Source organism: Aptenodytes patagonicus, chromosome 7 (genome assembly GCF_965638725.1).
Source record: "Aptenodytes patagonicus chromosome 7, bAptPat1.pri.cur, whole genome shotgun sequence".
Classification (NCBI taxonomy): Eukaryota; Metazoa; Chordata; class Aves; order Sphenisciformes; family Spheniscidae; genus Aptenodytes; species Aptenodytes patagonicus.
Window position 1 is genome coordinate 65,495,075 of NC_134955.1, and position 12,620 is coordinate 65,507,694.

At 43.5% G+C, this 12,620-nt stretch overlaps 1 protein-coding gene across 1 annotated transcript in view; it reads right to left on the reverse strand.

The window, feature by feature from the left end:
* The window catches only part of RHOJ (ras homolog family member J), a 62,842-nt gene that overhangs the window by 14,611 nt on the left and 35,611 nt on the right, over nucleotides 1–12,620 (reverse strand). The window contains exon 2 of the mRNA XM_076345632.1: nucleotides 1,910–1,968. Coding sequence (XP_076201747.1) covers nucleotides 1,910–1,968 — 59 coding nt within the window. The remainder of the gene's footprint in view (nucleotides 1–1,909; nucleotides 1,969–12,620) is intronic.

Sequence of the window (12,620 nt, forward strand, 5' to 3'; positions counted from 1 at the left end):
TCAACCGGTGTTGCTTCCTCCCTGCTATCTCACCGCCAGCAGCTTTGCAGCGCTCGGGCCCAGAAAGTATAGCAAAACTTGCTTTTTCTATGTTGCTGCCATGCTGATCTCATGTGCGCTCCCTGTCATGTCAGCCCGTTAAAGCACTCTGCACCTGAGTCCAGCCTGGGGAAAAAAGACCGCTGGTTTTTTCCTTCTAGGACTGTTTGTGCCAGGAATGCAGAAAACCAGATACCCCAGATCTGGGGTCTCTGCCAGCTATCCCTTCAGGCTGACAGAGGGTCCTGCTGCAGGACTACATTTTCCAATTGTTATTTCATTAGGATATATTTTATAGCCCTGTAATGTCAAGCTATTTTTGGCTATGACTTCACACCAATGCCTTTGGAAAGCCACAGAACACAAGGAGAAGGAGGGAGGAAACAACCCAGATGATCTGTTGTTATAGCTTGAGCATGTGGGAAGCATCACCCTATCAGCCTCCACGGAGATACAATCTAGTCATCAAGAAGCAATTCGTGCTCTGAGTTTTGACTAGATGGCCACGTCCTCTGGACCAAGGTCTGAAAGGGAAATGAGGCTGACGAGTTAGAAATGGTGCTTGGAGGCAGGTGGTGCTCTGGCTAGTTTGAAGCAGGAGATGGCAAAATGATTGTGGAGGAACGGATGGAGGGGTGAAGTTTGTCAGAGACAGGTTAGTGTTTCTTCTGGCTCAGGAGGACAAATAAGAGGATGTGTTGCTGAGGAAATGGGTGGCAGGTGGAACCGTCAGCTCTACAAAACAAGTGGAAATATTAAGGCACTGGGTAAAATCTGACTGAGAACTGAATATAACTCCAGTCTCATTTGCAAAGGCTTGCAGTGCTGCTGGATCGTGACAGACATGCTCCGAGCTCTGTGTTTGTGAGCACAGAATAGAAAATTGGACATGCATTGAGTATGGGACAAGGACTTGTCATATTTTGGGACTGGCTTTTGGATCATCTGTTTGCATCAGTGCCAGCTCTGACCTGAGGAGCTGGTGGATGTGGGTTCCAGCCCTCCCAGGCTGGGAGAGACCTGGGACCTGCTCCCTCTCCTCTTAGCAGGTGATTTTCTGCAAAGTTTCTGTGCGGATGGTGGTCCTTTCTTTATTCTGCCAGTTGCTGGCATTTGGAGGCAGGAGAGGGAAATTTCACCATGAAAGTGTGTTCCTCCCTGTACCCTTTTCTGCCCTTCTACTGCAAGAGCAAGGCAGTGATAAATACTTTCTCCTCCTCTCCAGGGGGTGAATCAGCCCACAGACCAGAGCTCTTCGGCAAACTTTTAGTGCAAGCACACTTGCTTGCTTGTATCAGAACGTGGACAGTGGAAAGAGTAAAAGCATTATATATGTAAGCAAGCATGGGGCACAGACTCTTTTGTAATGGACACCCTTGTCCTGCGAGGATGCAGGGATGGGTGCCAATCTGGCTGGGTTACCACTTAAAAAGTCAATAGCTGGTGACCGGTAGGCTGGTGCTGCATTATATTAGTTTTCTGATCTTGGAAATGGCAATTCTTCTCTGTATCTTCAATGCCACCATGTGGTAAATGTAAGAAAACACTGACTTTATATGAAACTTCATATTTGCAGTAGGAGGTGGATATATGGGAGGCTGAACAGCCTAATCAGGCTTCAGTTTTTTGCCTAGACAAAATGCAGTCTTAGGGATGAGTATTTGTGTGTGTTTTACTGCTGAACCAGAATGAAATTTCTACATAGAAAACAAAAAGGAGAAGGTCAGCAGTTCAACCATTATGACTCACAACTGATTGTTAATATTTGTAAAAAAAACCCCACAAACAGCATGAACAACAAACACCAGTATATGGTAGTAACAAACAAACCATGGCAAAGGAAACTTATAAATGTTTTGCAGTAATTTACCTGCCCTGCAGTGTCATAAAGTCCCAGTAAGTGTTGTTGTCCTCCCACAGTCACAGTTACTGGAAGAGAGAAACAAGAGATGTTGTTTATGCACAAGCCAGTGGCCTCATTTTTATGCGTTTTAATCCTAAAATGCCAATACACCCCTGTGCTAGACACATACCTTACAATATGCATCCTAAACCAAGCACATAGATTCAACCCAAACTGAAGGCAATCTAAAGTCACAACAGAAGCAAATGCTTTATGCCAAGCTCTTATTTCTTCACAGACAGATGAGCTGCACACATTGCTGCTATCAGAGACCCGGAGAGCAGTGGACATTTGCTTCTGTCTCTGCAGCCACCAGCAGGCCCCCATGAGGTTCTAGGACTTGAAAACACAGGATTCCTGCCTCCCCGCCGTGAGCGTTGAGGTAGGTTTGTCATGCGTCATTGACAGGGTTTTTTTATTATTTTATTAGTTCCAGGCTGTGAAACAGTGAAGCATTCAGGAGAGGTTGATGTTTGGTGGGTCTCAGTGGAGGTGCGCTGCCTCTTGGGCAACCTGTCCTGTCCCGTGTCATGCAATCGCAGGTGGCAGTGCTTAACACATGGGGCTGTGTGGTGGATGCTTTGAAGGACGGGGAGGAAGAGGAGCACTAATATTTGCAGGGATGTTGAACAGATTCTGTTGCAAACGAAGGAAAGCATGGCTTAGTTTTTTGATCACACTCAGCATGTTTACTCCTTTAGTAGAATTCACTTTGAACTTCATTTTGAGCCCAGTGACATTGATGAAAATGTTTTCTCATTGCCTTTGGATGAACCCCATTATTAGCTGATCTCTGTAATCAGTGTTATTTTGTATAAAGGATAAGATCTGTGCTAATGACATTTAGTTAACCAGTTAATCTGCTTAAATCATTACCACTCAACTGGAAAGAAAGGGGGGGAATCCAGTTCCACCCATTAGTCAACAGGAAGACTTGAAACATTCATCAGGAAAGTTGCTCAAAATAATGGTATTCTTGCAGCCCATGGACTACTACTTTTTTTAAGCACGAGGGCAAACGGCTGGTATGAACATAGAGCTACGGCTGGGGGGGAGGCTAGCACTGGTGCCTGTCGGCCAATAACAACTTGCAATTCAGGAGGGCTGGAAAAGATTAATAGTTACTTTTGGCAAAGAGGAGGCTTGAAAACATCACACAGGTTCTTACTGATTTTTTTTAAAGTGATAAGACTTTTGTAGGAGAAAAGCACCTACCAGCAAATAGAAGTTAATAGCTCCTGCAGTGGGGAACAATGTCCTGTTTGAAATCTCTTAGACTTGAGGTCTCTGTCAGTGTGGCTGGACAGACTGATTATTCAGCAGCTTTACTTGCTTGCAAAGCGACACGGTAATTTTGCTAGCATATAAACAGAACAAAACTGACATCCTGAAAGTACAAAGGCTCAGCGAGGACCAGACTTGCTGATGAGAGCAGGACGGGCCGCACACACCCGCTGCTGGGGCTACCTTGTGATGTGCAGGGGAAAGAGGAGATGGGAAAGGGGCTGAGAGCCTTCCTCCCTCTCCTCAGTTCAGGAGATAGCTCGTACACAGTGCAGCTCCCAGGGGAACTCAAAATGGGGCTAGCTGTTAAGCATGGATGTCCACGGGTGGAAGAGCCAGGGAAGAGCTACCAGGGTGGGGAGATGGGTACCAACGCAGACAGGAGACAGTCCAGACACCCTATCCCCTTCCTTCAACCTGACTTGAATAAACTAATTTGAATGAAACCTCCCCAGAGCCCTGGTTTTCAACTTTTTGTGGTGTAGGGAGTCTCAAAATGTCCCAGTAGAGGTATGAACTGTGTAAGTCTACTGACAATACATTTGCTTTTCTTAGCTCCCTTCTCAGAAGCAGTGGGGGCCACAGGTGGTCCTGCACAGCTTACCGGAGGCAGCCAGGAGGTGTGAGGTTTTTTCCAGTTACAGCCTTGCCCAGCCTTCAACCTGCCCGTACGCCAAGAAGTGCAGGAGCCAGACCTGTTCTGTTGATTTTACTCTGCTCAAGGACCGACTGTGGGAAGATGTACCCTTCAGCTGAAAGCAATTTTCCATCTGCGATGCATTAGCCATGCAGTGCTCAGCTGGCCGAGGTGGTGTTTGGGACTGCACGTGAGCATGAGTCGCGCTGTCAGTCCTTGGTTGAATTTGTATTGGAGTCTGCAGAGACCTCCAAAGCAGGATGCTCATATGGCAACTGTGTGGTGATAGGGCGCATGGAGGTGCAAGTGATGTAATGTGTACGACGAATGCGAAGTGACTATGTCAGTACTGACATAGTTATCCAGCTTTGCCTCTCATGCTGGCTAACCCTGAGCACAGGCAAGCTGAGCTGGGCCCTGCTTGCAAAAGATCAGCTCAGGTATTCAGTGTTTTAAAAACTTAAAAGTCACACTGAAATTTACTCTGTCCAGGCTCAGGCTGCTGTGAAGCTTTGCTGGCCCGTCCCTTGGCGGCATCTGACTGGCAGAGCTACACTGGCAAAAAGCCCTGGTGCAGATACAAATTGCTGTCTTGTTCCAGTAGTTAAGATGGTTTGGAGATCAGCTGTTTGGATAGAGGTCCAGTCCACCTCCGCTGCGCTATGCTTTGCCAGAAGGATATGCTGCAACAGCTCCTGAACGATTATCTGTGCTCTGTGGTCCATGAAGTCACGGTCGATGTTTTGCAACAGGTCTGTGGAGCCACACACTGAATAGTTATTGATAGTTTGTACAGTTCAGTTCGGCTCTTGGTGACCTCTGGGAAATGCTGACAGGGAATAAAGAGCTGGTGGTGTCCTACCATTACTCTTCACATACACAAGGGCTAAGAAATGCAAGGGCTTTTGGAAAAATACACCCTGAGTCTACCCAGCTTGCACATCACATTTTAATTCTCCTTACAGCATCCTGCCTCTCATGGGTCCTGCTGTGAATTTCTGCATGGTACCAGGCCCTTTTTCTTTTTCTTTTTCTTTTTCTTTTTCTTTTTCTTTTTCTTTTTCTTTTTCTTTTTCTTTTTCTTCTTTTTCTTTCTTTTTCTTTTTCTTTTTCTTTTTCTTTTTCTTTTTCTTTTTCTTTTTCTTTTTCTTTTTCTTTTTCTTTTTCTTTTTCTTTTTCTTTTTCTTTTTCTTTTTCTTTTTCTTTTTCTTTTTCTTTTTTTCTTTTTCTTTTTCTTTTTCTTTTTCTTTTTCTTCTTTCTTCTTTCTTCTTTCTTTTCTTTTTTTTTCCCCTATCAAACTTTGTATTTTCTTTCTTCTTGTCGATTGTTCTAAACTATCTCATTATCAGAAGATATCCTTCCTGTCCACGTCACCTCTCTAAGTTTACAGCTACCATCCCAGCAAAACCGTCTTGTTGGCTAAACTTCAGCAACAGGCACACTGCTGTCTTTGGATTCCTGGCTCTGAATGCAGTGGGGACCAAATGGCTCACACTGACAATTCAAATAATCACTGTGTCTTGAAACAGCAACGTCTAGATTAATGTATTGGTGCTGAAATTTCCACCACACTTCCGTGCAGGCAAAACAGATGTCAAAATAAATGGCTTTTGCCTGTGAAAACATCATGGTATTTTTATACTAAGAGTTTATCAGTCCGCCTCTGTCAGGCAAAAGGCTGTTCAGCGTGTCCACTTGGTAGGTCGTATTTATGAGCTGAGATTGCTCTGCTAGATTTGTAGGCCTTCCTTTTGGCTTTATCTCAGTTTACTTTTACTTACCTTCTTACTATCTTTTCCTGTTCTCTCAGTGGCCAAACCTATGGGAAGCCAATGTGGAATTCCTTCCCAGTCACCGGGGGTAATGCAGGCTCCTTTACGGGCTTGTGAACTCGGCTTTATGAGCCGTCTTGAAGTAACAAGATAAATACGAACTCTCCTTGCCATTTACTGGCCATATTGATATATTGATTAAGCACTGAAACGGCATGGCCTTTAACACCAAGTGCAGTGGGGACTGCAATAAAATGTGGCTGAATACTCGCACAGTCCTGGCTCTTATTTGGCTCCAGTCTGGGTTGCGTCAGACTATGTGACGGGGCAGACATTTTCCTCTTTTCACTGGGTGGTTTTAACCAACTGCAGGATGTATAAAACACCGCCTTTAAAATGTTAGTTAGATCATAACTAAGCTGGGTATTGCTTGCTAGAGTTTGAGTAACCATTTGGGTCATAGCCAGGGCTTTGTCGCAGGTCTGTGTGCCTGGGGTTTTTCCTAGTGGGCTTCAACACAGAGTTCTGAAATGTGCTGTCCCAGTTGAAAGCCACAGCAGAAAGGCAAGGTGCTAGATGGAGTTATTGTGTGGGCTGGATCTGGGGTGTGGACCATGAACAGGTCTGAGCTGGGAGCTCTGTTTATAAGTGATTAGTTTGTGTTCCTGGGGACAATATGACAATTTTTGTTGATATTCTTGTTGCCCAGGTTGCCCCAGATCCGTCAATGATCAGTCTTTGCCAAACTCTTCCTCCATTGTATTTCATTTGCTTGCAGCAAAGGCCTGGTGACTTTGTGGGACTGAATTTTCCCTTGGAAGAACCCTTCAGCCACACAACAGCAACATTCACAGTCTGCACTGACAGAAAGGGGACGTAAATTGTCTGCTGCCCTCCGAGAATCTCTTGTCCTTGATTAATAGTGCAAAGCAACACATAAGTCTCTGGTATGACACCAAACTAGGATGCAAAAGCTCAGACGCACTCAGCTGTTGTACAGGAGAGTGGATGTGCACATCACAGGGAATTTTTCCATGCCTGTGAAGAAGTGCTTGCAGAACCAAATGACTGTGAAACCACTAGCCAGAATATACGCAATAGCTTAGGCAATGTCTAATGTGATACCACATGGGAGAAGGCTTCTATTTATTCTAGTGCCTTCCCACCAATAAATTAAGGTCCAGCTGTTTTGGAGAGAGATGCCAGGAGCATGACAGCAAGCAGAAATGGTAGCACCTGCCTGGATGGAAAGGCTTTCTCATTTTTTTGGGCAAATTAATCTGTGTCAAGCCTCAATCTTTCACAAGGGCCATCTTCTGCCCTTGTCAGCAAGCTCTGACTGTTGTTTGTGCATTTGTCTGTTCACTATGATTATATGTACCAGATGCATGCTACTTAACACAGACTAACGGTCCCCAGTATCAGAACAACTGCAATTCTGGTTGACCTGCTGGCAGTAGAAATACCCAAGTCTGTTTCTTTTCCAGCTGGGAAAGAGGGTAAAATCAGAAGATGGACAAAAGAGCAGTTTTTGGTCAGCTGCAGTGGAGTTTAGATGGAAGTTTTGGGTTCTTACTGTTTTAAGGGATTAACTTGACCAAATTTTTCATTTCTAGATAGAAAGCTCTTTACATGTGTGCCTTATAGCTTTCCTTTCACTTCCAGAGGTGCTCGTTCATACAGGCCTCACTCAAGAGGGAGCAATGCTGTTTTAAACTCCTGGCTTCAGCTTGTGCCCAGTTTCACAATGCTACTTCAAACCAAAATTCTTTGCTCCTGCGTGTATTTGTTGGGTGAAGCTCTACATGAAACTATAACTAGTTCTGATCAGTGTTAAATACAGATCTGATACTAAGGAGGGAGGATAGCAATGAGAAATAAAACAAGCAACATTTTTGTCTTTAAAATACATTGCATGCACACACACACGTGTTTTATATATAAAATACACATATGTATGTATTTTTCCAGTTTCTAGTTGAACAAAACTTTCAGTTGTAGAGTGAAATACTTTGTCTTGACTTGGGGTGGCCTAATCATGCCCAGGACATTTGGAAAGGGGAAGGATTCAAATTCACAAAGGAACATAGACCTTATTGGCAAAATAATGGGTGAACCGCTCCATACTCTGTCAGAGGGACTGGAACCACAGTGTCACCTCGGAGGAGTAGAGCAGCTCCCAGGGAGGTGAGAACCAAATCTCCTTCTTCACAGGTCTCTTGGTATATGAAGAGGCTGATATCCCTCCTCCCTTGTGAATATGCCCTAAATCCGCTGTAACACCAACCTATAAAATCAGAACGTTTTCAGCAATGCCTGAACCATTCGTTCCCAGTTTCCTCCGTGTTCTTTACCAGAATAATTGTCAAGTCATTCGTATAAAGAATAGAGTCCACCTGCAATTAAGCAGGTTTTTTGGTGGGGGTTTTTTGTGTTTTCCTCGGCATAGATTTGAGGTTTAAGTTGAACTCCTCAGAAGTGGGCACCAGTCAATGATTTCCCCAGGGGTTTTTACTCCCTCTCTGGTAGAGTAATCATCTTTGCAAGGCATGACTAAAGTCCAGACCATATCATCAAGAGCAAATGCATTGTCTGTGGACTGCAGCAAATGCCAGGGTGTCTCAGGGACCTCAGGTTCCTTCCTCTGACACCTTTCAGAGCGATTTCTGTGAAGTGAAGTTATCAATATACTGAATGGGGTATGTTCTCCGACAGCTGATATCTCTGGGGATACTGGTGATACGTTTGCTTGCTGGGTGACATTTTCCTTCCTTCCTGAATGTGGTTTTGTGAAAACTTTCATAATGAACTGGGAATCTCCCTCCTCTTCACAGATGTCTGTTGCTCTCTGGGGCTTACCCCAGGCAGGACGGGAGTGTTTTTGTAGGAGTTTGTTTGAAGGAGAGAGATTTTAAAAATCTTGTTTATACACTGTCTTCCTTTCATACTGCATAGCTCCTAAATAAGGGTCTCTATGGCTGAAACATGAGGATCCCTGTTACGTTCCAACTAGGGACTGAAACTCAAACATGCCTCAAAGACATTTAGGTCTCTAATTCCCTTTGGTTCCCGTAACAGTCAGGCATCTAAGTAACTGAACTGAAACTACATATCCCAGGCTTTAAGAAATAGCAGCTTTGAATATTCAACAGCAAAGTAAATGTGGGCAGTGCATTTTTGTAGCACCTTCTAAGTGCTCCAGGTGCATTTATGAATCCTACTTTGGGTCATATTTGTGTTCAGAAATATATATCTTTGGCTGATCCAGGTGAAGAAAATAGGGATAGGGCTGCCAGGGATTAATCTTTCACATGCTGCTTTGATTTTGGTTGGGTCAGTATCTGGGGAACTTTATTTTAGCTGCTGTGGACCTATCTTCAGGAGATGTTGCACAGCTGCAGCTGAAGCTGGGAACACCCAGGAAATCTGCAAATGAAAGCCCTAGTGATGCTACAGTCTGGCACGCGCTAAACAAAGCTGGTCAAAAAAAGAGTAAGAAAGACCTTAATGACATGTCCCCATCATTCAGGCCAGGAATGACAATCAACTCAGCTGAGCTCTAATAACTGTTTGCCGCTTTAGCTAGAAGGATATCCCTGTAGTATTCCTCCTTGGAAATATTCCCTTCGCTTTGACTGAATGCAATGCTACAACATTGCGTGGCCAACATACCCACGGCAGATAAGAGCTGGTGTTACAGGACCCTTGGCCTACCCAGGGTCTGCAAGTGCCCCGTGACTCAAACCTGGGCCATTCTTCACTTCCACACATGATGGTCATCTCCAGGAAATTGAGTCACACGTTGCTCATAGCATGTTCCCCCATTTCCTCCTTCATGACAAACAAGATTTGATTACAGCCAAATTGATTTGCTACCTCAGACTTATCCTGCAGCTTAACTATATTCTTTCTGAAAGAAAAATCAAAAGCGTGCTATTTTGCCCTGTAATTGGCCTAAATGCCTCACTTCAGATGTAAATTGTACTAAATGCCTTTCTTTAATCACTCCTGTAATCATCTACCACTGTCTTGTACAGGCCTCCCATAGCCAGCATTTTTCAAAGGAAGGGCTCTGAGTAAACCTCACCATTTTCTGTCACCTCATCAATGGATGAGATCTATGTTCTGCTGAGGAAATACTTTTGCCCATCTGATATTTACGATATCTGAAAAACATTTCCAGTCTGCTCCCCGTGGTGGGAGCACAGAGAGGCCTCCGGGGACGGGATTCAGCTGATTTCACTCAGTGTAGCTCTTGGTCTAATGAGGTGGTGAGGAATTCGCTGCTTTGTCTTTAGGCCACAGACATTTAGTGATTTTAAAGCCAGATAGGATTCATAGAATCATTTATTCTGCTCTAAATAGCTTATCTAGTGTCTTCCTACAAGGCATATTTTGTTGTTCTTATATCATTCTTGTAGCTTTTTTCCAAATTCTTTTCCAAGCAGTGACTAGGACTAGACAGTGTGGTCTAGCAATGATTTCATTAACGATATGGCCAGAGGTAACATGACTTTCCTATTTCTACCTGTCATCCCTCAATGGCTGATCTAAAGCTCACATTGGTTGATTATTCTTGTTATTTAATGAGTCTTGCAGTACTTTATGCTTTTCTTAAGGCCAAAGTCAAGTCATTCTTGGGTTTTGTATTTGTAAACCTTTTTATTATGTTCTTTTTAACTCTGCAGTTGCATGGAAAACCTGGAGACTGTAACTGAAATGCCCACTGAAGGCATCTTACGAAAGGACAGGCAAATAGTCACGCTCCTGCAACGCTCTCATGGTATGGAAGTCAATGTTGAAGACTTTGGAAGCCTGGGATTGACTATGCAGAGACAAGCTTTTTCAGCAGGACATTTCATGTACTTCTGGAAGCATCAGAGAAACGGTATCTAAACACTTTTCAATGTTTCCTTTCCAGACATCTCTCCACTGCCTATAGGGATTGCTCTTCACCTTGGACTCTTATTTCTCGCGCGTGGCAAGGGGCACCCCCTCCCCTCTGCCTCATCCGTACGGGTTTGAGGATTCCAGTGGAATTGGTGGGAAAATGCCCAACCCCGACTCGTGTTGCAGCCACGTTGGGGAAGCAGGCTGACACAAAATGACAGCTCTATTGTCCCATTCTGCAACAGGAATAGATTCATCTAGACAGTGTCATCATATAGGAAGATTCATGACTTGTACTATGTGGTTTTTTAGCATCTTGAGAGGAAAAGGGCTACAGCTCTTCACAGCTGGGTATTTACTATGCAGAGACAGCAAACAGAAGAGATGTACCAATCCACCAATCATTTTTATTCAAGCGGCTGATAAGAAATGCTGTAAATCTTTCAAAATGCATTGAGAAGTCAGACTTCAGCATTGGCCAGCTGACATGACAAAGAACACAAAAGCAGTGGAGGTGGATTAGGAAGATCAAGCAGAATGAATCTGGTCCAGAAATGGATGAAAGAGAATGGAAATTCCCAAAGCTTTCAGAACAAGCACAACACCAAAACATGAGCCAGCTTCTTCCCAGTCTGGGACATTACTTATTTATAGACAGCATGAATGAAGTTGATTTATTGGAATCATTGACCTCATTGTTTGTAAAATCAGCACTGGAGGATTTCCCCTGCATCTCAGTGAGTTATTGCTGTGCTAATCAATCCTTGAACAAATTCAGCTTCGCCGATAGCCGAGTCCAAGGAACCTTGGGGTCTCTGTTTGCAAGGAAAGCTGTGCCCAGTTTCTCCCATAATACAGTCCTGAGGGAGCTCTTGGGACCTCAGCGTTGTGCAAAGCTGTGCTAGGTGGAAAAAGCTAACATGATTATAGTGCTTGCGGAATTGAAGAACAATTGACATTGTGTCTAAGAGAGTGTTTTGTTAGATTTCGTTCTGTCTTAAATAGAGGGCTGTGCACTGCAGCAGACTGGGAGGTGCTTCCTGAGTATTTCAGCTCACGGTGCACCATCAGCTGTCCCCATGGAAGGCAGTTCTTCTCCTGAGTTAGAAACTGATAATAACTGCCTAGGTAAATGCACTAAATTTGCAGGCAAACTGACTCTGATGTGTGCATTTTAATGATGCTGTAATTGAGGGTCTTTTTACTCTTTACTGAAAGTAATAGCACTAAATCCAAGCAAATGCTAGACAGAGGAACAAATGTAGCATTAAGTAATATAAATAGAAGCATTAAGTAATATAAATAGATAGAACCTGAATATATTATTAAAAATATTATGATTGTTCCTAAACAATGAAGAATAGTAGATATCTTCTTAACCTTGATGGAGGGGAAGTGCCCTTCCTGAGACCACGTGATTGTTTGTGGCATTGAGATGAATGAAAGAAGAAAAATTTGGCTGTGACTGCAATGTGAGCCTATCCAAAAAATGAAAGGCAGAATGTAGATTATTATCTATATCTATATTTTTAGCTCTTCTAAATATTTTTAAAGCTTCCATCACCATAGCACAGTATCTAGGAATATATGTTTACCTAGAGCTGGGCCCAAGTCAATAGCAAAGGTGGTAGAGCTCTGAGATTATTAAAGAGTAACTGATAATTGGAGTAATCTTATTAGTATTTTAACTATCTATGCTGACCTGACCTGCAAAAGACCAGATGCTATGGCATTTTCAGTTTATTTTAACACAGATAAAGTCAGCCAAGGTTCTTTAAATCAGCTGTTTACTGAAACCCAATTCTGTGAAGGATGTATTTGGAATCCCCTAACAGTGATGCTGAGGTCATGGTAAGCAGATCAAGGAGTGTGAATTTTACTCCAAGGAGAAAAAGGGGGAATAAAGGGACCCTTTGACCATTTGCCTAGCTTCTCTCTTCTGTCCATGTAAGGCAAGAAGTCATTCCTCTAACTGCAACTGAGTGCTGGGGAAAAGACTATCTCCAAAGTTATGTCAAGCATCTGGTTATCAAGGGAACACAAGACTTGGTAAACAGCATCAGAATAAATGGAAGATCACTGGCAAAATGAGAC